Source organism: Hippopotamus amphibius, chromosome X (genome assembly GCF_030028045.1).
Source record: "Hippopotamus amphibius kiboko isolate mHipAmp2 chromosome X, mHipAmp2.hap2, whole genome shotgun sequence".
Classification (NCBI taxonomy): Eukaryota; Metazoa; Chordata; class Mammalia; order Artiodactyla; family Hippopotamidae; genus Hippopotamus; species Hippopotamus amphibius.
This window is the reverse complement of record NC_080203.1, coordinates 119,493,663-119,518,509: the sequence shown is the minus strand read 5'-3', so window position 1 is coordinate 119,518,509 and position 24,847 is coordinate 119,493,663. Positions and strand designations below refer to the sequence as shown.

Sequence of the window (24,847 nt, the reverse complement as noted above, 5' to 3'; positions counted from 1 at the left end):
ATTTATATTTACATTATTAAGTTTTAGAGGAACCTTTCAGAAGCTTTTTTATTTTTTTCCTCTCCGATGGTTTTCTGTGTTTGTGGCCTCAGAAAATAGATACATTTTAAGGCCTGAATCCATCTCCTTTTTTTGGAGTGTACCCCTAAGGGGAATTCTGCTTATGAAACAAGAGTATGTTGAGATAAGAATAAAGAAATGAAAACACGGTAGCCAAAATTAAATCTGCATTGTGAATAGCAAGTATTAGAATTGACACTGCAGAAAACAGAATCCATGCCACGGAGGACAAACTTGAGTAAATGAAAAAAAAATGAAAGAAAAGATTAAAAAACTATGGAGGACAGACGTAGAAATAATCTATGAATAACAGATGCTCCTAAAGAAAAAAACCCAGCAGTTTAATCAATCAAAAGTATAAGAAAACTTTCCAGTTCCGAAAAAAATACCTGAGACTGGAGACTGAGAAGGTTCAACAGAGATCATCAACACCAAGACATGTCCTGGTAAATGTTTTTAAATTTCAAGGATAAAGATATAATCCTACAAGCATACAAGCAGAAAAAAATAGGTTATTTTCAAAGGAACTAAAATCAGATTGACCTCAGATTTCTCCTCTGCAACAATAAAATGCCAGAAGACAATGAAGTAATGAGTTAACACAGAGTTAAAAGGGAAACGTTATGATCTAAGAACTTTATACCTTGTCCTAGTTTTTCAAGTACAAAAGTCACAGGAAATTATTCTTAGTTCTGCAAAGTCTTATAAAATTTCACCATGCTGGTAGTACCTTTTTTCATAAACTGTTGAAAGGTATGTCTTAGACCACTGAAAGAGAATCAAAATAAGAACTCAAGAATACTGAGGGAGGAAAGAATTGGTGACATATATTGACACCAACTTAATAGCTAGAAATAACTCAATAAAATAATTAACCCTAATAAAGGAGAAAGGGTCAATAATGAAGAATAAATAACTGATAAAAGTATATAAATAATATAAAACTTTAAGAAGTTAAAGGTAAGATTTGTAACCTCAGGATAAATTAATGTGGACTCAGAATAAAAGAGGTAGTGGAAGAAGGGAGAAATTAAGATTCTAAATTCTCTGTCTTTCCTAAAAAGATATTTAAAAACCACTGCTTTTAGTAACTACCTAATAAATATAAATTTTAGAATGCTCTGAAAAACCATACAACCGAGAATTATATTTATTTATTGCAGTCCAAATCAGTAAAGAATATAATAACTGGCAAAGGCTGTGAATAGTACTTTACGCAGGCATCACACTCAACCCTAAGCACATGAGGTAGGTATAATTACCCTTATTTTACCGATGAGGAAACCAAGGCTCAGCAAAGTTAATTAGTGATGGCAGAAGCAAGATTCAAACCCAAGTCTTTCCAGCTCCATAATTCTTTCTTCAGTATTTCATAACCTCCCCAAACAAAAGAATCCATAAGGCAGAATATAAAAAACAAACCATAAGGAAAGAATAAAAAATTTAAAATAAGATGACAGAAATAATTCCAAAAGTAGTGATGTAAGAAATGTGAAGTTTAAAGTATCTAATTAAAATGAAGTGTCTTACTGGATATCTGATGCTATTACAGAATTATTATGAATGATGATGATATGTTAGATGTTTTAAAAAGTCTTTATCTTTTAAGAAATATAAATGTAAATATTTATGTCTGAATCGATGTATCTAGGATTAGCTTCAAAATAATCCACTGGAGCCAGGGAGGGGAAGAGACAAAGTAAGTGTGTGTGTGATAGGGAGTACAGATGAAACAAGATCGGCCATGTGTTGATAATCTTTGAGGCTGGGCTATGGAAATATGGTGGTTCATTACACTATTCTTTCTACTCTGGTATGTGTTTGAAATGCTTGATAATAAAAATTTTAATAGTCTTAGGTTATATTTTTTAAAAGCTTAAAAAACCCACACAATTATTTACTGCTTTAAAGAGAAACCCAAACAAAAACAGATAAGCATAGAAAAGCATAAAGAAAAAGAAAGCAAGTGTTTGTAATATTAAGGCCAAAAGTAAAATGTGAAGCAAAAACCTTAAACTGATTAAAAAGGTGATTTGGACTAAAAATATAATTAATACTTAATACATACAGTAATAATAATTGCTATCATTTACTGAGCAATTACCGCATACCAGGCAAGTACATCTTTGATGCTTCTAACAACTCTGTGAGGCATTATCAGTAATTTACAAATAAGGAAATTAAGCCAAGATGGGTATGTCAATCTTTTAAAGCACTGTATTATCAGCCCCTAGTAAAATGTCTGGCTGGCATACAGTAGGTGTTCAATAAATATCTGTTTAATAAATGAAAAAGTCTAATATTCTGCCTAATAAGCAGAGCCTAAATTCAAACCTAAATCTGATTCTAAAACCGCTACTCTTAATCACATTTAAATCTTTTCCTAATGATATTTCACAGTAAGAGTGAAGATGTTTATTTCCTTCTGTGTATGTTTCTCTGTTTTTCAGATTTTCTACAGTTAGCCTGTTTTTTTCAAACAAGTCATTAAAAATAATAAATGCAAAATAGTACTGAACACAACCACAGACTAACCTAACCACAAAACACAAAAGGAGATGTTTTGGGGACTATAACATGAAATAAATAGAAACAAGTGGAAAGGGAATTTTAGCACACTAACATCAACTAGCATAATGAATAAAACAGCACAAAGCACTTGACATAACTTACATTAGAATAGGTAGATACTGAGTTTTATAATGTAAAAAGAATATAGGTTCAAGTATCTATGAAAAACTATAAAGACTGACCACGTTCTAGGCCATGAAGTAAATCCAAAATTTTTAAAAGCAGGAATTGTACAGATATTTTCTGATTATGATAAAGAAAACTGAATAAGTAAATAAATTAAAGCACTCATTCAGAAATTAATATTATAAATAACTACTGGCTCAAGAAAATAAATAATAACAGCTATCATTTATGCAATGCTTATTTTGTTCAAAGTACAGTGTTAGCTATGTTACATATATTCTCTCATTTAATCCCAAATAATCATTAATAAACCATGAAGGATGTGATATAGAGAAGAAAAAAGGTTGAGAATTAATAACTTGTCCAAGATCACAGAGGTATTAAGTTTGCAGATAAGACAACTGAACCCAAGTCTGAATCCAAAGCTCACACTACTACACAGAAACAACGTCATATTACTGTTAGAATTCAAGTATAGGAATCTAGCTGCGCTCATTTTTCTCTATCTATAAAATAAAATTTTGTAATAAAAAGTAGAGAAAACTAGAATTCTTCCTTAATACATGTTCTGAAAATGTCTATTTGTTAAATACACTATACTAAGAAGGTAATGGTTCGTTTTTCTAACGTATCATTGATCTGACATAATATTTCAAATTGCATAACCTACTAAAAGATTTCCTTTGAATATACTCATATTCTCAAGAGGGCAATTAAAAAGGAAGAAACCATAAAATCATATAAAGTAGGGAATATAAGGTAAATATGATTTGCCACTAAATTTATTTCTAAAAAGTCACTATTTTCTGGTACTTATCTACAATCCATCTATGATTCGTAAGAGTTCGATGGAATCTTGGCCAGCATGAATTTGAGTCCACCACTAACTATGGGCAAGCCCTTAAGCCTCTCTGATTTGTGGTTTCTTCACACATAAAATATGTGAATGTCTAAGAGCTCTTCCAGCTTGAAAATGTTATAATCTTGTGACTTTAAGGATTAAAATGTATAATCTTGTGACTTTAAGGATTTAAAATTTTGTGGGGTTTTAACACCTGAGGAAATTACTAATTCTGTATTTAAAGCTGTTTTGTACATTATTTCTAACTCTAATTCCTTCTTTCTTTTCTGCATCCAAAATACAGTTTTATCTATATCCTCCAGTGGTGCCTTTGTATCCAAGTGTAAACAAGGATAATGCCAAAGAATGGACTGTACAAATGTGTCATCTGAAAGAGAAGTACTAATAAAAAGAAAATAAATGAAACATTGTTTTTCTGTGCAGATTAAGGAACCTAAAGCAGTTTTATAATTTCCACAATCCAATCTTACTATTCTTATTTTATTAGTAAAGTATCATTTTTTAAGCTCCTCTGTGTACTCAAAATGCTATTTCTGCCTTCCTAACACCTTCAAACCCCACCTCTTAGTACCGCATGGAGTTGGCAGTATTTCCCAAACCTGTGTGATGATCAGAATCACCTAAGAGTCCTGTTAATAATACACTACCTGGCCTTACCCCAAACCGAAACGGAATCAGAAGTTCCAGAAGCCCCATGGCTTGGTATTTCATTTTTTAAACAGGCACCTTAGATGACTCCTGTGATTAGGTAAGTCTGGGAAATCACAGTGTAGAGAAAAGATCATGGGCTTTGGAGCCTGACATATCAAGTTTCAGAACCTGGCTTTGCCCTTTATTACAGGTGTGACTTTGGGCAAGCTACTTAACATGAGTCTCAGTTTTCTAATCTACAAGATTTGAATACCAGCTACGCAGGAGGTAATAAAGTATAGTATGCTTAGCGGTATAGTATGCTTAGCCATGCTGGGTGGTCAGTAAGCGTTAGTTTCTCTTTCCTCCCGCTCATCCTGCCAGAGGAACTGATAAATGCAAACACTTGAGAGTATTCTGATGAGTCCCTTACCCTAATGGGTCCACTTCCATTTCTAGGGCTAAAAATCTGAGTACTAGATAATTCGTTAATGCATTACTTGGTTTGGCTAATTAAGTCTCAGGAAAAAGTCTAGTAATTTCTTCTGGTTTCCAGAGGCTTAATGAAGCCCTCATATCTAAAACAGATACACCATTATGCTGAGCTTCAAAGCCCAAGCTTTATTTGCTATGTGACTGTGGTAAAATTACCTGAACCTCTGTTTCCTCATCGGTAAAACAAGTGGCGCTTAAATGTTTGCTGAACTGAACCCAATATATGTTACTGATAACATAGCTGTTAACTAACAATCACTTAAAAATAATTAAATTTACACACAGTCTTACAAACATTCTTATGAACAAAATGACAGCAATAACAGCTTGCAAGTAAATGAAACGAGACAGAGGAGGACCTGCTCAAATACACAATAAAAAAAGAGCTTAACAGCCAAGCAATATCAACTGTATGTTAACACAAAGTGTATGAGACAAGTTTGGAATTGAATTTACTTAGGAAAAAACAACCCAAACTACTCACTCATTAAATATATATACAAATATATGTATATATATTTAAAAATACCATAGGTATAAACACAACCTGGCAGCAAGGTTTATTTCTGAAAAAGTGAAAAATATAGTTTATAATTACAGCTCCATAATGAATTCTAGCTGTATATGTATTAAGCATAAACACTATTAATAAGAGCATTCTACTAAAAACTGTTAGTATTAACTGTCCAGATAAGCTACAAAATAATTAAAAGAAATGTAAAGAAAATAGAAAAAAACTAAAAATCTGGGAACATTCACTCAAGATAGAGGAAAAGTTACCCTCAATTTTTAAAAAACAAACAAGAAAATAACAAACCTCAAATCCTACTGAAAGTAATTTAAAGAACCTAGCTTTTCTTTCAACTTCTTTATTCTTTAATGCAACTATTTTTTTTTAGTTCCTGCCCTTTGCTTATGTTTATTTCCAGACATTTAATATTTTTACTGCTATTTTGAATGAGATCTTTTTTCTCATTATCATTTCTAACAAGGAAAACTATTTAATTTTTAAGTGTATATTCTGTTTAATACCACCTTATTAGGCTATCATTAGTTTTAACAAATCTTTTTAGTGGTTTCCTTAGAGTACCTAAATAGATTATTATATCATCTATGAATAGTTATCTTTTATCCTTCTTTTGAATACTCTGATTTTCTTGTCTAACTTCATTAGCAAACTCCTCTAGAATGCAAAATAGAGGTGAAAACAGCAGGCAGTTTTGATGAGATTGCCCATAATATGTCTCCATCAAGCATGATGCTAGCTACTGGTCTGAGACTATTTCTTAATAATATTAAGGACACATCCTTCTATTCCTATTTTACTGTTTTTAATTGAGAATAGACACTGAATTTTATCTAATGCTTTCTCAACTTTTTTCCTAACTTTTAAATTAGAAATGATTATATATTCACAGGAAATTACAAATAATAGAGATCCCATATACCCTTAACCCAGTGGTTACATCTTACGCAACCTCCTGTCAAGACCAGGAAATTTATACTGGTACAATGCCCAGACCTTACTCAGATATCACTATACTGGTACAATGCCCAGATCTTACTCAGATATCACTGGTTTTACAGGTTCTCGTGTGTGTGTGTGTGTGTGTGTGTGTGTGTGTGTGTGCGCGTGCACTTGTGTTCCACATTTTATCACATGTATAGATTCCTGTGTCTACCACCAGAGTAAAGTTCTTTGCCACCAGGATCCTGCTTGTTGCCCCTTTATAACCATATCCACCCCTCTCTCCCACCCTTCTTCCTAACCCTGGAAACCACTAATCTAGTCTCCATTTCTACAATTTTGTCATTTCAAGAATGTTATGTAAATGGAATCATATGGTATGTAACTTTTTTCCACTCAGCATGAATTCCCTTGATATTCATCCAAGTTGTGTGTATCAATAATTCATTTCTTTTAGTTTAGTTTAGTAGTATTCCAATATTTCATGGTGTGAACATACCACAGCCTGTTTAACCATTCACCCATTGAAGGACATTTGGTGTCTAACTTTTGGATATTACAAATAAAGCTGCTATGAACAGACTTCTTTGTGGACATACATTTTCATTTCTCTGGGATAAATGCCCAGGAGTGCGACTGCTGGAATTGTATAAGTGTATCTTTAGTTTTTAAAGAGATGGCCAAACTATTTTTCAAAAAGGCTGTATCATTTTACTTTCCCATTAGCAATGTATGAGAGATCCAGTTTGTCCACATCCTCACCAACACTAGGTACTGTCACTATTTTTCATTTTGGCTATTCTAAAAAGCACACAGACATCTCACTGTGGTTTTAATTTTCATTTCTCTGATAGCTAACTATGTTGACATCTTTTCATATGCTTATTTGCTATCCATTTATCCTCTCTGATGAAATGTCTGTTTCTCTCTTTTGTCCAATTTCTAATTGGACTATTTGCCTTTGTTACTGTTAAGTTTTGAGAGTTCTTTATATATATTCTAGATACAAGTGCTGTCTCAGATACAGGTGTGCAAATACGTTCACCCAATCTGTAGCTTGTTTTTTCATCCCCTTAACAGGATATTTTTCATGGAGCGAACATTTTGAGTTTTGAAGTCCAATAATTTTTTTTTCTTTTATGGACTGTGCTTTTGGTATCTGATCTATGAACCCTTCACCTAGCCCATTGTCCGGAAAATTTTCTCTCATATCTAAGTTCTAAACGTTTTAGAGTTTTATATTTAAATTCATGATCCATTTTGGATTAATTTTTGTATAAGGTGTGAGGTTTAGGTTGAGATCCATTGTTTTACCTACGGGTGTGTAATTGCTGCAAGCACCATTGTTGAAAAGGCTATCTACGCTTCCTTCATTGAACTGCTTTTGCACCTTTGACAAAAATCAGTTGGCTGTACTTGTATGAGTCTATTTCTGGGGTCTCCATTCTGTTTCACTGATCAGCGTACTTATCCCTTCACCAGTACCACAGAATTTGATTACTGAAACTATTTCGTAAGTCTAAAAGTTGGGTAAAGTGATTACTCCCACGTTATTTTTATCCTGTTTTAGATATTTTAGTTCCTTTACCTTTGCATATAAGTTTTAGAATAAGCTTGTGTTAAACCTATAGAAGAATTTGGGGAGAACTGACATCTTTACTGCTGAGTCTTCTAATGTATGAACATGGTAGGTCTCTCCACTTATTAAGACCTTTGACTTCATTTATCAACATTTTTCACTTTTCAGCACACAAGCCCTATATGTTTTGTTAGATTTATACCTAAGAATTTTTTGTAAACAATTACAAATGGCACTGTGTTTTTCATTTTGGTTTTCACACATTCATTGCTAGTATATAGAAACACAATTTATTCTTGTATGCTGATCTTGTACCTTACAACTTTGCTGAACTCACTTATTAGTTTAAGTTTTATGTAGATTCCTTGGGATTTTCATTGGAGACCTCATGTCACCTGCAAATAGAGATGTTTTTATTTGTTCCTTTCCAATCTGCATGTCTTTAATCATGTGCTTTGCACATTAATATTTTTCTTCAACTTTAATATGGTGGACTACATTGATTTTTGAATACTGAGCCAGTCTTACATCCTTGGAATACAACCCACTTGGGTCATGCTGTATAGTTCTTTTTATATGTTGCTGGATTTGTTCTGCTAATATTTTGTTGAGGATCCTGTGTACATATTCTGAAGGGATGCTGATGTATAGTTTTCTTTTCTATACTGTCTTTAGGTTTTGGTATCAGGGTAATACTGGCCTCGAAAAATGAGTTGCGATATGTTTCCTCTTCTATTTTCTGGAAGAGAACGTGGAGAATTCATGTCATTCTTGATGTTCCAGATCCTTCTTCTATGATTTTCTTTCTGCTTGAAGAACTACCCATAGTCATTCTTTCATGGTCTGTTACAGACACATTCTCCTAGCTTCCCTTTACCTGAGACTGCTTTGACTGTACCTTCGTGCTACAAGGATATTTTCGCTGGGTATATAATTCTGGGTTGCCAGTTCTTTTCTTTCAACACTTAAAAAACAGTATGCCATTTCCTTCTGGCTTCTAATGTGGGATCTACTGTCATTTGAATCACTGTTCCTCTATAGGTAATAGTTCATTTCTAACTGCTTTTAAGATTGTCTCTCAGTTTGAATTTAAAAAAAATTTTAACTGTGGTAAAATACATTAACATGAAATTTACCATCTTAATTTTTTAGTGTACAGTTCAGTATGTTAAGTATATTCACATTGTAGTGCAACCAATTTCCAGAATTTTTTCATCTTGCAAGTTGAAATTCTATACCCATTAAACAATTTCACATTTCCAAAGGTTTCACTTTGATGTGTCTAGGTGTGGATTACTTTAGGTTTACCTTATTTGGAGTTCAATCAGCCTCTTGAATCTGTAGGTTTACATCTTTTGCCAAAGTGGGGAAATTTCAGGCATTATTTCTTCAAGTTCACCTTTTTTCTGTTTCTGAGACTGTGGTGATATGAATATTAAATCTTCTGTTAATGTTCCCCAGGCCCCTGAGACACTCTTCATTTATTTTTTGGTTTATTTTTACTCTGCTATTCAGATTGAGTAATTTCTATCGCTCTATCGATTCTTTCCAGTCTTCCAGTCATCTCCATTTTTTCTTTATTCTTTTGGCTGTGCCACATGTGGCATCTTAGTTCCCCAACCAGGGATCAAACCCATGTCCCCTGGAGTGGAAGCACAGAGTCTTAACCACTGGACTGCCAGGGAAGTCCCTCTGTTCTTCTATTGAGCCCATGTAGTAAGTTTATTTCAGTTATTGTATTTTTCAGTCCTAAAATGTCCATCTTCTGCTTTCTTTTCTGAGACTAACTTTTCATTTGTTTCAAGTGTGTTTGTGGTTGCTCACTGAAATATTTTTACGATGGTTGTTTTAAAATCCTTGTGAGACAATTCTAATATCTGAAGCATCTCAGTGTTGGTATCTGGTGCCTTTTTTCTCATTCATGATGCAATTTTCGTGGCTCTTGGTATAAGTAAATTTCAAGTGTATAATGGACATTTTGGAGATTTTAAGACTCTGGATCCTATTTAATCTTTTTTAGCAGGCAGTCTACCAGTTGAGGTGTAGTGTGAGGGCAGGGTGAGTGTGTATGTTCAGCTTCCTGCTGGGCTCCGCCAACACCACCCTGGCAAAAGTGGAGCAATGACTCACACTGCTTTTTTGCACATGGGTAGGATGGAAGTTCAGCTTCACTCTTGTTCCCAGTGAAAGTGGAGCACCAACCTGCACCACCTCATTGCCTCTGAGTAGGGGTGTAAGCTCAGCTCCCTGACAGACCCCACTGACAACAGGGAAAGGGGAAGTGGAGGGCTGACTCACACTGCTTTGTTGCTGCAAGGCAGAGTGGAAAGTTCAACTCCCTGAGAGGCCCAGCTGACAACAGGAGAGCAGAGAGGGGGAAGTGGGGTGCCAATCAGCCCTGCCATCCACACATCTGTTCCACTTTGTAGATGCCAGATGGGGGTGGCATCTGGGCCCTACTGCATCAGGGGAGGAGGGAAGAAGCGTTGACCAGGCCACCCCCAACCATCTTGTTCTGCCTTGTTGATGCTGGGTGAGGGTGGAGGCTCAGCACCTCACTGACACAGGGCAAGGGGAGGCTTAGTGGGGTCTAGCCCTGCCTCACACCACCCTGTTATGTCTCATTGCTTCCAGGTTAGGGTGGAGGCTCAACTGGCTGCTGGACCCCACTGACACTACCCTAGTGAGAACACCACCTCCTTCTGTAGGGAGTGGGACAGGGGTGGTGGTGAGGGAATATCAGGTCCCTGCACAGGGAAGGGGAGATTAGGCCCCTGATCTGCCCAGCCAATACCACTGGGTGGAGGAATCCAAACATTGCCACTTGCTTCTTAGGAGTAGGGTGGGGTTTTTCTGTTGGTGTTTAGCTACAGTAGGGTGGATATTGCCAAAAAGGTTTAATGTTGTTAGCCTACCCTTTCCCCAGTCATCTGGCTAAAGAGAACAGGCTTTTCTTGGAGCCTTCTTTATTTGTGCCTGTTGGTGGTTCCAGATTGGAGGTTTTTACAAAACACCCTGTCCAGGATATATGGAAGGCAATAAGAATATCCAGGGAACTCACTATCTGTGTCATTCCTTTAGTCCCAAAGTCTGTAGGCAGTCTTCCTTCTTATTTCCACTTTCAGAGTGTTTCTGTGCTTGCTTGTTGTGATGTCTTAGGTGTTTTAGTTGTAAAGGAAGACCTAGGAGGAAAAGGACTCCTCTGTCTTGGCAGAACCAGAAGTCTTCTCCAAGTGATTAATTTTTATGTTGAAAATAACATTTTCTGTGTGTGTGTGTGTGTGTGTGTGTGTAAAGAAACTTTATTGAATGTTTGGGGTAATGACATTTATTTTCTAGGTTTCCACATTATGGTTAAAAATGCACTATGGAAAACTGCTATAACATCATAGATCATAATTTTCCCCTAAAGCTCTAATTATGTTTATATCATTCCTGGCTAATTTAGCTTGCTTCATGTTATTCAACTGCCTGTCCACCTCAGCACTTTCACACTATCATATTCCAAAGGAAAGAATTCTATTTCATTCATTATCACCTATCACTATACTACACAAATTCAGAACAGCCCGGGGGAAAAGACCGCTTTAAAACTCATTTTGAGGGACTCCCCTGGCAGTCCAGTGGTTAAGACTTCGCCTTCCAAAGCAAGGGGTGCAGGTTCCATCCCTGGTTGGGGAGCTAAGATCCCACATGCCTCATGGCCAAAAAACCAAAACATAAAACAGACGCAATACTGTAACAAATTCAATAAAGACTTTAAAAATGGGCCACCTAAAAAAAAATCTTTAAAAAAACCCCCTCATTTTGAGCTCCTCTTTTTAATAATCCAAGGAAAATCTTATTTTTTAACTTGACTGTGACATTTCTCTCTTTAAGTAACCCCCCCTTACTGCTATCAACATCCATTGTGATAGTTCTTCTTCTTGAATTATACCAAAAGCCAGCAGAAACTTGAAGGAAAGAAGGCCAACAGGGGTTTTGCTTTGCAGTTTTACTTCTTTAAATGAAACATCTGTATATTTCACTTTAAGAGATGGATCCTTGAAAATTCATTTATTTGTTGACATATTTAATTTCAGAGATTCTAGACTCTTTGTTTTGATTGAACTTCAATTAATTCCTGTACTCTTGCTTTAAATAAGAAACTACAGAATAATATAACAAGACTGAGGAGACCGTAAGGAAAAATATCACTGCCTCAGTTTTTGCTTTCTATAATTTTTTTTATAATTAATCTTTTAACTCCTTGTTGTGTTCCTCTAGAACTTCTGCTATGACTGGGAGAAGGTGTGGCCCACGTGATGAGGTATCCTAAGATACTTCCATAGAATGGAGGGCTCTATTCACCCAGTTAGAAAGCCATTGTTCTAGAAAAAGCTTTTTATTTATCATATCTGAAAATTAAGGAAATCTTTTAAAAGTAAAAACTGAAACTAAGTTTTTTGAGAACTATATATATATCATGGCATAGATAAGGATTTTCTGTATCAGCATTAGAGCAAAACTCCATTTAAGTCCCCAAATCAACAACAAAATAAACAAGAATTATGGATACAAGCAGACAATAAGCACATGAAAACATCCTTCACATTCCCAGTCATTAGAAAAATGTAAATCAAAACCACAATGAGATATCACTTTCAAACACATTAGGGTGGTTATAATGAAAAAAAACAATAACAAGTGTTGGTGAGGATGTGGAGAAACTGAAACCCTCATGCGTTGCTGGTGCAAATGTAAAATGGTACAAACCAGTTGGAAAACAATCTGGCAGTTCTTCAAAATATTAAATATAGACTTACCACATGACAGAGCAATTCCACTCCTAGGCATATACCCAAGAGAACTGAAAACATGTTCACTGAAAACTTGTATACAAATGTTCATAGCAGCGTTATTTATAATAGCCAAAAAGTGGAAATAATCCAAATGTCTACCAACAGATAAATGGATAAACAAAACTGCTATAACCACACAACAGAATATTAGCCACAAAAATGAAGCACTGACACATGCTGCAACATTGATGAACCCTGAGAACATTATGTTAAGTGAATGATGTCAGACACAAAGGCCACATATCATATGACTCCACTAATATGAAATGTTCAGAGTAGGCTAATCTATAGAGACAGAAATTAGATTATTAGTTGCCAGGGGCTGGGGGAAGGAGGAAATAGGGAGTAACTGCTAATGAGTATGGGATTTTGGAGGTGATGACAATGTTCTGGAGTTAAGACAGTGGTGATGGTTGCACAACTTTGTGACTATACTAAAGACCACTGAATTGTATACTTTACGAGGGTGAAATTTTGTGGTATATAAATCATATCTCAATTTTTTAAAAAGATTAACTAGGGCTATTTAACCTAAGAGTTAAAAAACCCAAAGGGGGGAAAAAGGCCACCAATGATTGTGTAAAGTTTCTTTAAATTTCCTTTTCTTTTACTGTAGCAAGATAATTGGCAACTTTTTCAGGTTGAGCCAGATCCTGTTTTCTGGCACTCTGAGGGAAAGTCAAATAGATTTTTTCTGAAAAGATGCAAATATCAAGAGGTAATGATTTAATAAGCTGCAATTAAAAAACAGAGCACAGTTACTCAAGCACACACCTAAGGGCTTCTGTATGGAGAGGTATTAAGTTACATCTGGGCAAATCCCCCTTTTCAAGTACAGTAGTTTTTGTTTCAAATTCTCACTTGTAAGATAGTTGTTTAGAAATCTCAAAAAAATTTCCCATAAGATGTCACAAATGCTGTTTCTCAGGCCAGCTCACAAAAGCTTATTTTACCCATGCTGTATTTGGCGAGTAATTTTTGCTTTTCTAAGGCTACCTATACATTCCCGTAAAAACATCTGCTCAGTACAAACCACCTGGACCCTTTCTCCCTTACGAGGAGGTGTCATCTAGACTGAGTCACTCACCTATATGCTGTTCTCAACCAAAGCAGGGCAGTCTAGTGGAAAATCGATGGAATTTGCAGTCTTTGAGAACTGGTGTTTGAACCCTGCCTCCTCTGCTTAATAGCTGTGCAACCACAAGCAAGTTACTTTACCTCCCTAGGCTTCAGTTTCCTCATAGGTAAGTTGAAGTTAATTACATCTACCTCATTCAAGTTGATATACACAAAACCTCTAGTCAGAGAGGGCTTTCAGTAAATGTTAATTTCAAAGATGTATCAATCTACTTTCCCAGTATTAATTAGCACAGTATATTGAACATAATGCACCACTTTTGATAGCTAAATTTCCTCAATAATTCTATGTTATCACTTGAATGAGAAATCTCACTGTGGAATTATTAAAGTTGTAGAAAGTGCAGAATGGTTATTTGAGGGGCATATACTACTTAGGAGGACTTATAAAAATCTTTAGGGTAGAAGAGAGACAAGACAAAGCTGATTAAATATAATTTGAAAAAGCACATTAAATATATTTTTCATTTAGAAAAAGCTTTAGCCTATTAATTTCAAAAATACAAGTGATAGAAGGTAGAGCTGAAAAACACTGGTGTAGAAAAAGAGCTCAATTTGCACTAATTCTATAATCTAGAACTGTGCTGTTCAATGTGGTAGCCAATAGCCACACAGATGACTATGAAAATTTGAATTAATTAAAGTTAATTTAAAAATTCAGTTCCTCAGCCATACTACCCACACTTCAAGTACTCAGTGACCACATGTGGCTTGTGGCTACTGAATGGTGCCCACCTAGGAGTTGATTTTTTTAAGCGAATCTTTCCTATTATTTTATATTGTTTTCAGATAAACTCTTCTGCTCCTTAACGTGAAGAAGTGAAATAACATCCCGGGTAACTGAGGTTTTTAGTATAGATTCTACAAGATTTCTGGAGTGAAGATTTCTCACAAAACACAGCAGTTGAGATGCACTTCAATCTATTAATGTCAAAATGAACTTTTGTTTCAGGCTATCATTTGACATCTGCTTCTAACACATATCAAATGACTGAACCAAGTTTCCTATAACAAGCTTTGTGGGCCAAAGGATTAGAGGCAAGCTCACAGAAATCTAGATGACCAGGTCAGATATGAAGATGAGATCATCATCATATGTAAGATTACAAAAATCAATTAACACGGTAGATAAAACATAATTAGTTTTTAAGGTATGTAAGAAACCATGGATAGAGTATTAGTTAAGATGGGCAAATCTGATTTAAGTTATGCTACTGCTGTAATTCTATTTGTACTAATAGAGGAGAAGACTGATAGGAAGTATAAAAGTGCTTTTGGATTTACACATAAATGTAGTTATCTAATATTCAGGAAACTAGCACTATTTCATGAAAAACAAAACAAAACACAAAAATACCCTCCAAAAGAAAATGTGGAGAGCGGACTCCAGGTGGGGCAGTAGGCTAGCTTTCCATCTTGCAGCTGCCTGATCTTTAGTTCATTCACATTCCTTTCTAGCTGACACCTTCAAGAGAAGAAGGTAATCTTCAGAGTAGGTAATGCCAGTAATTGAACTATTCAATGATGGTATGTTGAAGCATAAAATCACTGTTTGTTAGTAGGTAATACACCCATCAAATACCCCTGAATCCAGAGGTATGTGTATATGACGGGCAGAGATCAGAAAAAGGGTAAGGAAGTCATTTTACATTATTTGGTAAGCTGTAAGTGTAAATTCTTTTTAAAAGATGAAGTAACAATGGTCCCAAGTTAAAAATAGCTGCATCAAAATATCGTTAATGTTAATGCTAGCTGTTTTCTAGTAACTGTAAGTTTGAAGCAATTAATTAAAAAAGAATGGGAGAGGTAGACAGATTGACAGCCGCATAAAATAGCAAATGATAAGTTTTAAAAAAAAACTGAATATTAAAAATAAGTTACAGAGCAAGTCAATGAGGGGGCCATTCAGTAGGGGCAATTAGCTTGATATTAAGGTAGAATATGACCATTAACTTTCAGAACATTGAATTTAAGAAGTTTAAATTATTTAAAACTTTTATTTAAATTATTGTATTTAAATTTTTAGTCCACTATTAAGATGGAAAATTGTTACCCAAATTAATTTAGATAGACTCCAATTCAAAATGAAACAAAAACTCTTGACAGTTACAGAAAAAAAGCTTTGATACAGTCAATTAAACATAACAGCTTGTTTCCAGGCAATATGGATCATGTTACTGTAGTTATCAGACTTTCCAAAACTGTGTTCTGCAAAGCACTGGTGTCCTTTGAGACTTCGATAGGTGGTTCATGAAAAAGGGGTGCTGACATCAAGTCTCAAATGCTGTGAGCTATTTCCTTTTTGCAGATTCATCATGCACATCATCATTTTAAAAGTTCTAAGATGTTATGCAGTAAAGACATTGGTCAGATCTCATTTAATTCCACAATCCCCAAATTTATTTGATTATGTCATGCTCTCTTTTTTTTCTTTTTTTTTTTTTTTTGTAGGGAGAAGATGGTTGTTGGGACACAGACACATTTTGAAAATTTTCAGAGATTTCTCAGTTGAAAATACCAAATGTACTACTGAAAGTTCCTTAAGTACCAGTATCACATAGAATAAACTCCAAAGGATTGTATTTCTAGACAGAATAACCCAGCTACTCAAGGCATATTCAAACAACCAAAACAAATGTGTTTACAGTAATGGGGAGGGAGGTATGCCATATTAATTTCTGTCCCTAAAAAATGAAATTAACTGGACTGATCCTAAAATATAAAAAGGTGTGCACATTTTTGTTTTGGTACTTTTTAGAAAGTAAGTTAAAATTCTACCTATTGATACTATTGAATTTATATCTTCAGAGGCACACTTCCTTCAAGAGGTTGACATGTAGGGTATATCATATTTCATCAATTATAAGACACCATCATGTGTAAGATGTGTATATATTATCTTACATATCACTAATGGAAAAAAAAACCCTGCTAATTAAACACTGACATGCCATGGATTGTGAGGGGGCTTCCAATTTGAGCAATGTTGAAATATGAACATACTATCTTTTCTTCCTTCTTCCACACATATTCTTCAAAATGTTCTTTATGTGTTCCCCCCCTCTAAAGACAATACTGAAGAGAACAATACAAAAAAGGATAAGATTCAAGGGACTTCTGTTCACCTTACTCTTACAATTATATTCAGATATTATAAAGGTTCTGTGTAAATACATCAATCAAACAAACCATTTTTAATTGTTCTGTTTGATTCTGGAATAATTACCCCAGAAGAAAAACACAGAACTTCCTAAGACAGTTCTGTTTGAGAGATGATTCATTTTAACTATTATTTATTAAACACTTAAACCATGTACTGAACAAAGTGCTTTACATATATTATCATTTAATTCTCACCACAAACCCATGAGGTAGATATTATTTTCACACCTATTTTACAGATTAGAAGGTTGAAGCATAGAGACATTAAATAACTTGCATAACATTACAAAGATATTAAGTGGCAGAGGCACAGCTCAAACCCAGGTCTTCATGGCTCCAAAGTTTATGTTCTTTAACACTCTGCCATACTCCAAAATTATTCCACGAAGTGGAATAAGTAAAATTGAAATATTTAATTGCTAGTAACCAATGTATTTGCTTAAAATAGCCAAATGTATTAAATGATAGTTATGTTCTATATGGATATATTTTATTCTGTTTTTATACAACGTATATAGTATATTTGTTTATTTTGTTAACTTGACACATTTTACTTAACGATTAAAATTTACAGTTGTTTTATCTTTGCTTCTATGCTGTTTGGTATTAAATTGAAAAACCAGAGTATTTGAGATTTGATAATTGTTCCAGATTAATGATACAGGAAACTATCAAATCCTAAAGTGGCAGGGGGTGGGGGTAGGAATCCAATGCCAAGTATTAAAATGCAGTTGCTTGTTTTTTTTTTCTATTACGTGAAATGGAGAAAGGGATGTAAAATATACATTTGCTCAATTGCATTCCAATGCTTTAAAACTTATTATCCACCAAAACACATAAACAACTGAGCACTATTGCATTCATGCATTACCAAGAGACCACCAAGATGTCACTGTTGTACACTGTAATGTGAACCACTGGGTCTAAAGCATCCAGTATGCACTGGACGAACTGGGCCACTTGACGTCACTCATCATTCACAGCCTGGCAGATGACATGTCCCTGAGCATGGAACTCTAGAGCAAATCTTGTTAATGATCACAATAGTATAAATTTTTTGGTGGATGATAAATTTAAAAAAACTTTTAGAACAATTCTCCCACAATTCAGACTTCTGATAAATGACCTGCTGTATTTTTGATCATTCCATAATTTACTGAATGTCATGTCCTTGGTCAAGAGTGCAAATCCCAACTATGCCACTCTTCTTATATAAAAATAAGATATACTCATTGTGATTCCCAGAAACACACTAATGAAAAGGCAAAGTCTGCCTATACTTGTTTCTTTAATTGGCAGTTTCTCTCTTTATCTTAAAATTTAAATGTATCAAAGAAGTTTCTCATTTTGGATTAACCCCAGTAGTACAGGATCAAGCTGCCAAAATAAAGCAAACCTTCCTAAATTTTAGTTTCACAAAAACTGATATCTGATATTATAATCATTGAAAACAACAAAGTGTTCAATAATGTGTCACAGTTACTAGACAGTTGACATGTAACAATACCTGTCCTCTCCTCAGATCTTCACTTGGGGGAAAGAAAAAAACCTGAAAGGTGGTAAAAATGAAACAGGAAAAGGAAAAGAAACTTAATAAAACATATTTTTTTTCAAAACCAAAGATCACACTTTAATAGAATGTTTTTCCCTACAGATGAAATGTAAGAAATCTAATATTGATATAGTGGAAATACTATAGAATCCAATATAATCTTTGAGGTTAAAAATGGCTGCACACCCAGTGATGATGATTTCCAAAACAAGGGTCTCATTTTTTATAAATATTTATATAGATAATATTTTTCAATGCATTATGTGTACTTGTTATTTAAAGGAATGCAAGGTAGCTATTTTTACATAACACATTTCTATAAAGCAAAAAGAACCTCCTTAATTTTATTATTTTTGAAGCATGCATATTTAAGTTTACTATAATTTATCTTTACTAACACTGAGGAAAAAAACTGTCACTTTAGGTCAGGCTTATGATCCAGTAAATGTCCCTGAGGGCAGTGGCAAGAGTTTGTAGAACAGAATAGCCACAATCCCTTGATATCCATCTCCTTAACAGTCAAATATTCAAAAGCACACTAGCATCTTTAAATAACTCATTAAAAAGTTCTGAATTCACCTGGACTATTTAGGAAGCTATTTTGTTTTTAATCACGTACCAACCTTGACTTTGCTTACATAGTACTTCCTTTATTATTCTAAATTTGCTTCTTTAAACATTTGGCATAGTTCTAGCCTATCATATTCTGACCCATGTTTGAGTTCAATCACAAGGGTTTTTTTGTTTTGAGCACCATGAGACCTGTGTGAGGTCAAGAAGACATGTAAAGGAATGAAGAAACTGCCTGTACTTTTGCTGAGGTACTCAGTTCTTTTAAGATTGCTCATATTTCAATGTAAGATTAAAATGATAAGAAGAGAGATAAGATTGATAATCAGCCTATTCCTGACCTTCATAATTAAGTCACCATCATCTAGGGGGCCTATACTATGTATGTGCCAGGCACTGTGTTAAGTGCTGAGGATACAGAGAGAGAAAAAAGAAGTCTCAGACCATAAATGTAAATTTCTATAGAGATCAACCCTGAAATCTTTTAGCCTGAAGAGAAACATTTTTGGTGTTTGTACTCAAATGACTTTTTTTTAAATTATTTTACTCTAGTAAAATACAATTATTCACTGATAAGAACTTCCTGGGGAGGAGATGCCATAAAAGTAAGCTTAATATTAAGTCCAATATTAGATTTCCAAATGAAAATTTTCAACCTTTTCCTTCTTGGCTTCAGCATTTCCAAATTTGTATCAGAAGTAAGTTACTTGAAACAGCGTAACAACTAAAGGCAATAAAATATCTAAAGGCAATTTGTTAAAACCTAGTTTTAATAAATCTAGGCAACACTGGCTCTGACTGACATACTTTATGCCAGAATATCAAGAAAATTATTTGAAAATGGCAAATTGTGGAAACCTATCTGCCAGGTTCTGGAAACCATGACAGTAACTGAAATAAATAGGATTTAACAAATGAGACATCTTATAATACCATCATTGTTTTTGAAAAATACATGACCTCTAACTACTGGCTTATTTATTTATACTCTGATCTTTTTCCACAAAAGATTTGAAACAGCTACCCTAGAATAAAGCAAAGCACATGAATTATATCCACCTGGCTTTGAATTATGGCTCTGCCATTTACTATTTATAATCTTTGTGCCCTTAACTTCTGAGATCGGTTTCTTAATCTGTAACAATGGGGACCATAATCCTGCTCTGTTGGGTCACAGGAAGGATAAAATGAAACAGTATGAGCACAGTTATCTGGCATATAGTAAGTGCTAAATAAACATTAGTTTTGTGCTTTCCTTATCTAAATGTATGCTATATAGAAAAAGGATCAGGTGGAATTTTAAATGACTTCTTTTTTAACACATTGATGCGTGCCAAGCAGAAATGTGGACTGATTACGAGTTGCAAATGTTAACGTTTGCATCCAAAAATCAGGCTCAAAGCAAATTCAATTTCTTTCCACAAGGTCGGCACTTCGGGAACATATTTTATTAACCTTTTAGCTATATAACTTAATGAAAGATTCTGGAGGTATGGAGTGTTAACTGATTACAAAACTGTCCCTGTGTCAAAAAAAAATTTCCTTCAGAAAAAATGAATGAAAAGAGCCGCGGGCGCACTATTTTTCACACTATCCAATTCAAAAAATGATTAAACATTTAAAATTTGATTTTCTTACAAAAAAATTTACAGTATTAGACTGGCTAACAATTTTAAATGAAATTGTCCTAATTCTGCCAGACTTAAAAACATTATTTCCTTTAAAAAAATTTTTTTAGAAAACATCTAGCAAAGTGTTTTCTACTGAAGAGCAGCGTTTCGTTCACGTTTTAAAAATATGATCCAAGTCGCAAGATACTAAGCACCAACCGTAACCACTATTACAACTCTGCTTGCGATAAGGAGAGCAAGTAAACATTTTATACAGCAGCGGAGGTGACTAGGAAAAAAGTGCAAAGTGATTTGAACTCATCCCCGTTCCCCTCCCCCTCCATTCTACCCGAGAATGCAAGTGTCCCGCATCTCAGATCAAACTGAGCCTCGGTCTTACTGACGTAACCAGTAACCCTATCCACCTCTCACACTGCGGAGGCCGGCAGGGCAGCGGCTGCCGCCAAGTACACCACTCATCAGAGCCTGCCCCATTCCACCCCCGCGCTTCAGTCATGCTTTCCAGAAATGGGGTCACTCACTCAGTAACTATTACACACACGCAGCCTATCATCCTGTAATCCCCCAAAGTCCGCTGTGGGGAATAGAAGACAGCAAAAAGTCAAGAAGAAAGAATCACAGACGCGCCACCATCAGGAATTGATTTTCCGCTCCGGAGAGGAGAGCTGATGCCCTAGAATAGGTCTTCTCTGGATTATTTTCGCAGACCCCGAGTTGGTTCTGGGACAGGGGCGGCTGCGAAGAGCCGGGGAAATTTTGTTTTGCCCTGTTTGGGTATATTGTCTGGGTTTGGGTCACTCGGGTGGGTATCTCAGGGACGGTCACCAGATCCCGGGCGAGGAAAACCAGAGAGCCCTTTACTGCGGCCGCTGATCCCCTTGAATATCACCCTCTCACCTCCATGGACAGGAAACAAGTTAAGCTCGCAGGGACGGGGTCCTCGAGCTCAGCGACCTCAGAAACGGGGCGGGGGGGGGGGATGGAGAACCTTAGACTTCCACTTTCTCCTTTGCAGCAGCAGAAACCGCTGCGGCAGATGGCGGGAGGCAAAAACCCTTGGCTGTCCTGCACCCCTTACCCGAAACCCCCCCCACAGGTCGCCACCCCTGCCCTGGGCCGTTCCTGCCCTCGCGCGCCTGGCTCCCCAGGACAACCCTCTCTCCAGGCCGGACTCGAGAGTCCCCGCTCCCCAGCAAAACCAATCCACACCCCTCCAGCATCCCCCAAAGTCACCAGGGTCCAGGGGAGCCCCCGACCAGGCAGGGCCAAACTTCCCAACTCCTCGCCGGCCCCCGCTCCACCTCCCGCTCCCCCCCCCCCACGCAAAGTTGATGAAAATCGGCTTCTCGCAAAGCCCAGGCGCCCACTCCAAACCCCACGCGCCACCACACCAGAGCCCCCCGAGCGAGGGAGGAGAGGGGAGGGTGCGTGTGGGAAGAAGAGAAGGGCAAAGAGACCAACCCCAACTACCCAAACCGGAATGCCGAACCGAGGGGAGACGCGAGCGGCAGAGGAAGGGGCCGAGTAGCCGGCTCCCGGGTGGGGAGCGAACCGGCGGGGGCGCGGGGAGGGGGCGCGCCGGCCCCGGCCGCCCGGCTGCACTCACCTCAGCGCTGTCGGACGGGCTCTCCACAGCCATCTTCTGCCACGGGTCCGCCAGCTGCGCCAGCGGCATCTTCCCCCCCGGCCCGCCGCTTTCACCGCCTCCTCCCTCCCCGCCCGCCCCGCGGCCGGCCCCACTCCGTCGCCGTCCGAGCCCCACGGCAGCAGCGGCGGCAGCAGCTGCAGCAGCACCGTCGGCTGCCGGGGAGAGGGCTCGGCGCCGACACCGACCCTCGAACACCGCGCGCCTGTATGGAGACGCCCGCGCGCCGAGCGAAAGCCTCGCGCCGCAGCCGGGCACCGGGTCTCGCCCCTTTCTTCCTCTCCTCCTTCCGCCGCCGGGACTACAGCTCCGCCCCCCCCGCCGGTTCCCGCGCCCGCTCCCAGCAGAACAGCGGCCCCCGCGCGCTCCCCCACTTCCGCTCACAACATGGCGCCTAAGCGATACCTGTCTCTCAGAGCGAGGCTCGGCCGCCGCCGCCACCGCCGCGCGCACCCGGGGGCGGGGCCTGGGAAGACACGCCCCTGGCCGCGGCGCTTCGCTGGTCCCTCCTTCCTCGCCTCAGCCTCAGCTTCTGGGCCTCGCCTTCTTTCAGGAAGGGCGAGCCGGAGAGATCTGGGGGCGTCGGCGGGAGGTGGGGAAAAAAGGGGAAAGGGAGGAGGTGCGAAAGGCTGGGAGTTTCTAAGTGCCACGGGTCCGAGCAGGTTGAAGGCTCTTCGGGGATGTAGAGAATAGTGGTCCCCGCCCAGCTAGGGAGGGAGATGGGCGAGGCTCAGGGGGCGCAGTACAGTGCCAAGGGCCCGGGGAGGGGGCGTAGGGTGTCTTTCGGCCCGATTTTTCCGTGGGTGCATGTGGGCGCACCGAGTCTATGGGCACATCCCGTAATGGCCCAGGACCCGCCCTCTCTCAGGGTCACACGATGGGCATTCACCTGCCCCTCCACCCCCCACGACGGGGACAAGGAAGGCTTCGTGTCCCGGAGCCGCCTGGGGGTTCGGCTCTCGGTTTGAATCAAGGCTCTCCAAATTGACGCTCTTGTGCTATAGTTTTAATATTTGGAATTAGTTCGTCTTGCATGGGTCGACCTCCCCCCTCCCCAAGTCCGAAGAGCCCTGGGGCTTCAGGCTCGACCCTCCAAGCTCGCCCCCACCCCCTCCCCCCCTTTCGGCTCCCCGCTGCCTAAATCTTCACGAAGGAGAAAACAAGGAGGTTCTTTAAGGCTGCCCCTCTCGGCAGAGGTTGGGGAATTATTTAAAAATATCTTCTTGGCAGGATCCCGGGGTTCCTGCTCTTCTGTTGACTTTAAATAAAAGATTAGATTAAAATCAGGCTGGCGGTGGGTGGAGGAGGGGAAAGAGGGAGGGCTTCTAACTCCTCCCGCCCGAAATAGGGAAGCCCTAGGTTAAGGAAACCCAATCCCCAGACAGCGACGGAGCGCCAGAGGACGGGGAGAGCTTGAGCGGAGAGGCCTGGGCGTCTGGAGTGGGTCGGGGGTAGGGGGCAGGGGTTTCGACCCGGTGTTCCCCGCGCCAGGTGCCGCGGCAAGCTCAGTGCGCCCTGGCAGAATTGTGTAAAAGTCGCCCGGCTGAGTGGAAAGCTACCGCAGCCACTGGCTAACCGCCCTACAAAAGTAAAGGGAAATCTCCAGGCCGGCCAGTGCCTCCATCCCCTCAGGCCTCAGCCCAGGCGTCCCGGTCCTCCCACGCCCGGCGACCGCAGCGCGTCCCCCGCTGCGCTCCTGGAGCACGCCTTTTAACAGCTTCCTTTCATCCTCCCGGGACCCACACACCTGGAGAGCCCTGGCCTTCCTCCCTAACGCAGGTGTGAGAATGAGATTAGAGCCCCACACCTAGCCGGCCAGGTCCGCGCAGGCAGTGCAAGGTTTCTCTCTGGGCCGAGAGAGGCAGGTGTTGTGTTAGGCTCTTTCTGCTGCCTTCGCCAGCGCGCCCCTGGGCACAGGCTCGAGGCCCGGGAGCCTCGTGGCCACCTGAAGAGGCTCCATCTGTTCAGGGAGCCTGAGGAGGCGGCCGGAAATACTCGCCGCGCGCCCTCTCCCGCAGCCTTGGACTCAGGGGGACAGCTCAGGGTTGAGCAACATCTGGGCAGGCTCAGCGTGGTCTGTGGGGTGGGGGTGGGGAGGACTGAGCTCGTGATTTTGTCACCTCCCCCAACATGCTGATTCAAGTGCTGCGAATCCAATCTGGACCCAAAACTCAGCTACTTTGGCAGCCACCGTCTCTGTAACTCCTGACGGTAAAACCAGCTTGCAGAAGTTTGAAGATAAGGAGCTGTGCATTGTTTTGCATTTATGTACAAAGTGCCTAATTTATCTTTCGTTTATATTGCAAAGCCACGTTACCGTTCCTTACAGCGAAAAGAAGGTCAATTTGGTTAGCTTAAGGTAAATAAGCCCCCCAAACGGTGATCAATTATTCCGATTAACATTTTCTTTAGTAAAAACATACACAGTTGAAAAGAGTTATCCAGCGCTAAATACTCCACTCAAAGGGTGAATTAACCTTTTTAAAATAAATCAAATTGTATACTGAAAAGTTGATTT

General features: G+C 38.7%; 1 protein-coding gene across 5 annotated transcripts in view; it reads right to left on the bottom strand.

Moving 5' to 3' along the window:
• RPS6KA3 (ribosomal protein S6 kinase A3) overlaps positions 1-22,708 on the bottom strand; it is a 105,694-nt gene extending 82,986 nt beyond the window's left edge. Inside the window, exons 1-2 of one of the 5 annotated variants that reach the window (XM_057717860.1) lie at positions 22,291-22,388; positions 450-543 (exon numbers count right to left, since the gene is read on the bottom strand). Coding sequence is in view for 1 of the 5 variants with exons in the window: in XM_057717859.1 (XP_057573842.1) it covers positions 22,291-22,359 (69 nt within the window). In the remaining 4 variants the exon portion in view is untranslated. Of the gene's footprint in view, positions 1-449; positions 544-22,290 lie in introns of all 5 variants that reach the window. The other 4 variants (XM_057717867.1, XM_057717859.1, XM_057717864.1 and 1 more) reach the window with 4 other exon arrangements.
• Between the last annotated feature and the right edge of the window lie 2,139 nt (positions 22,709-24,847).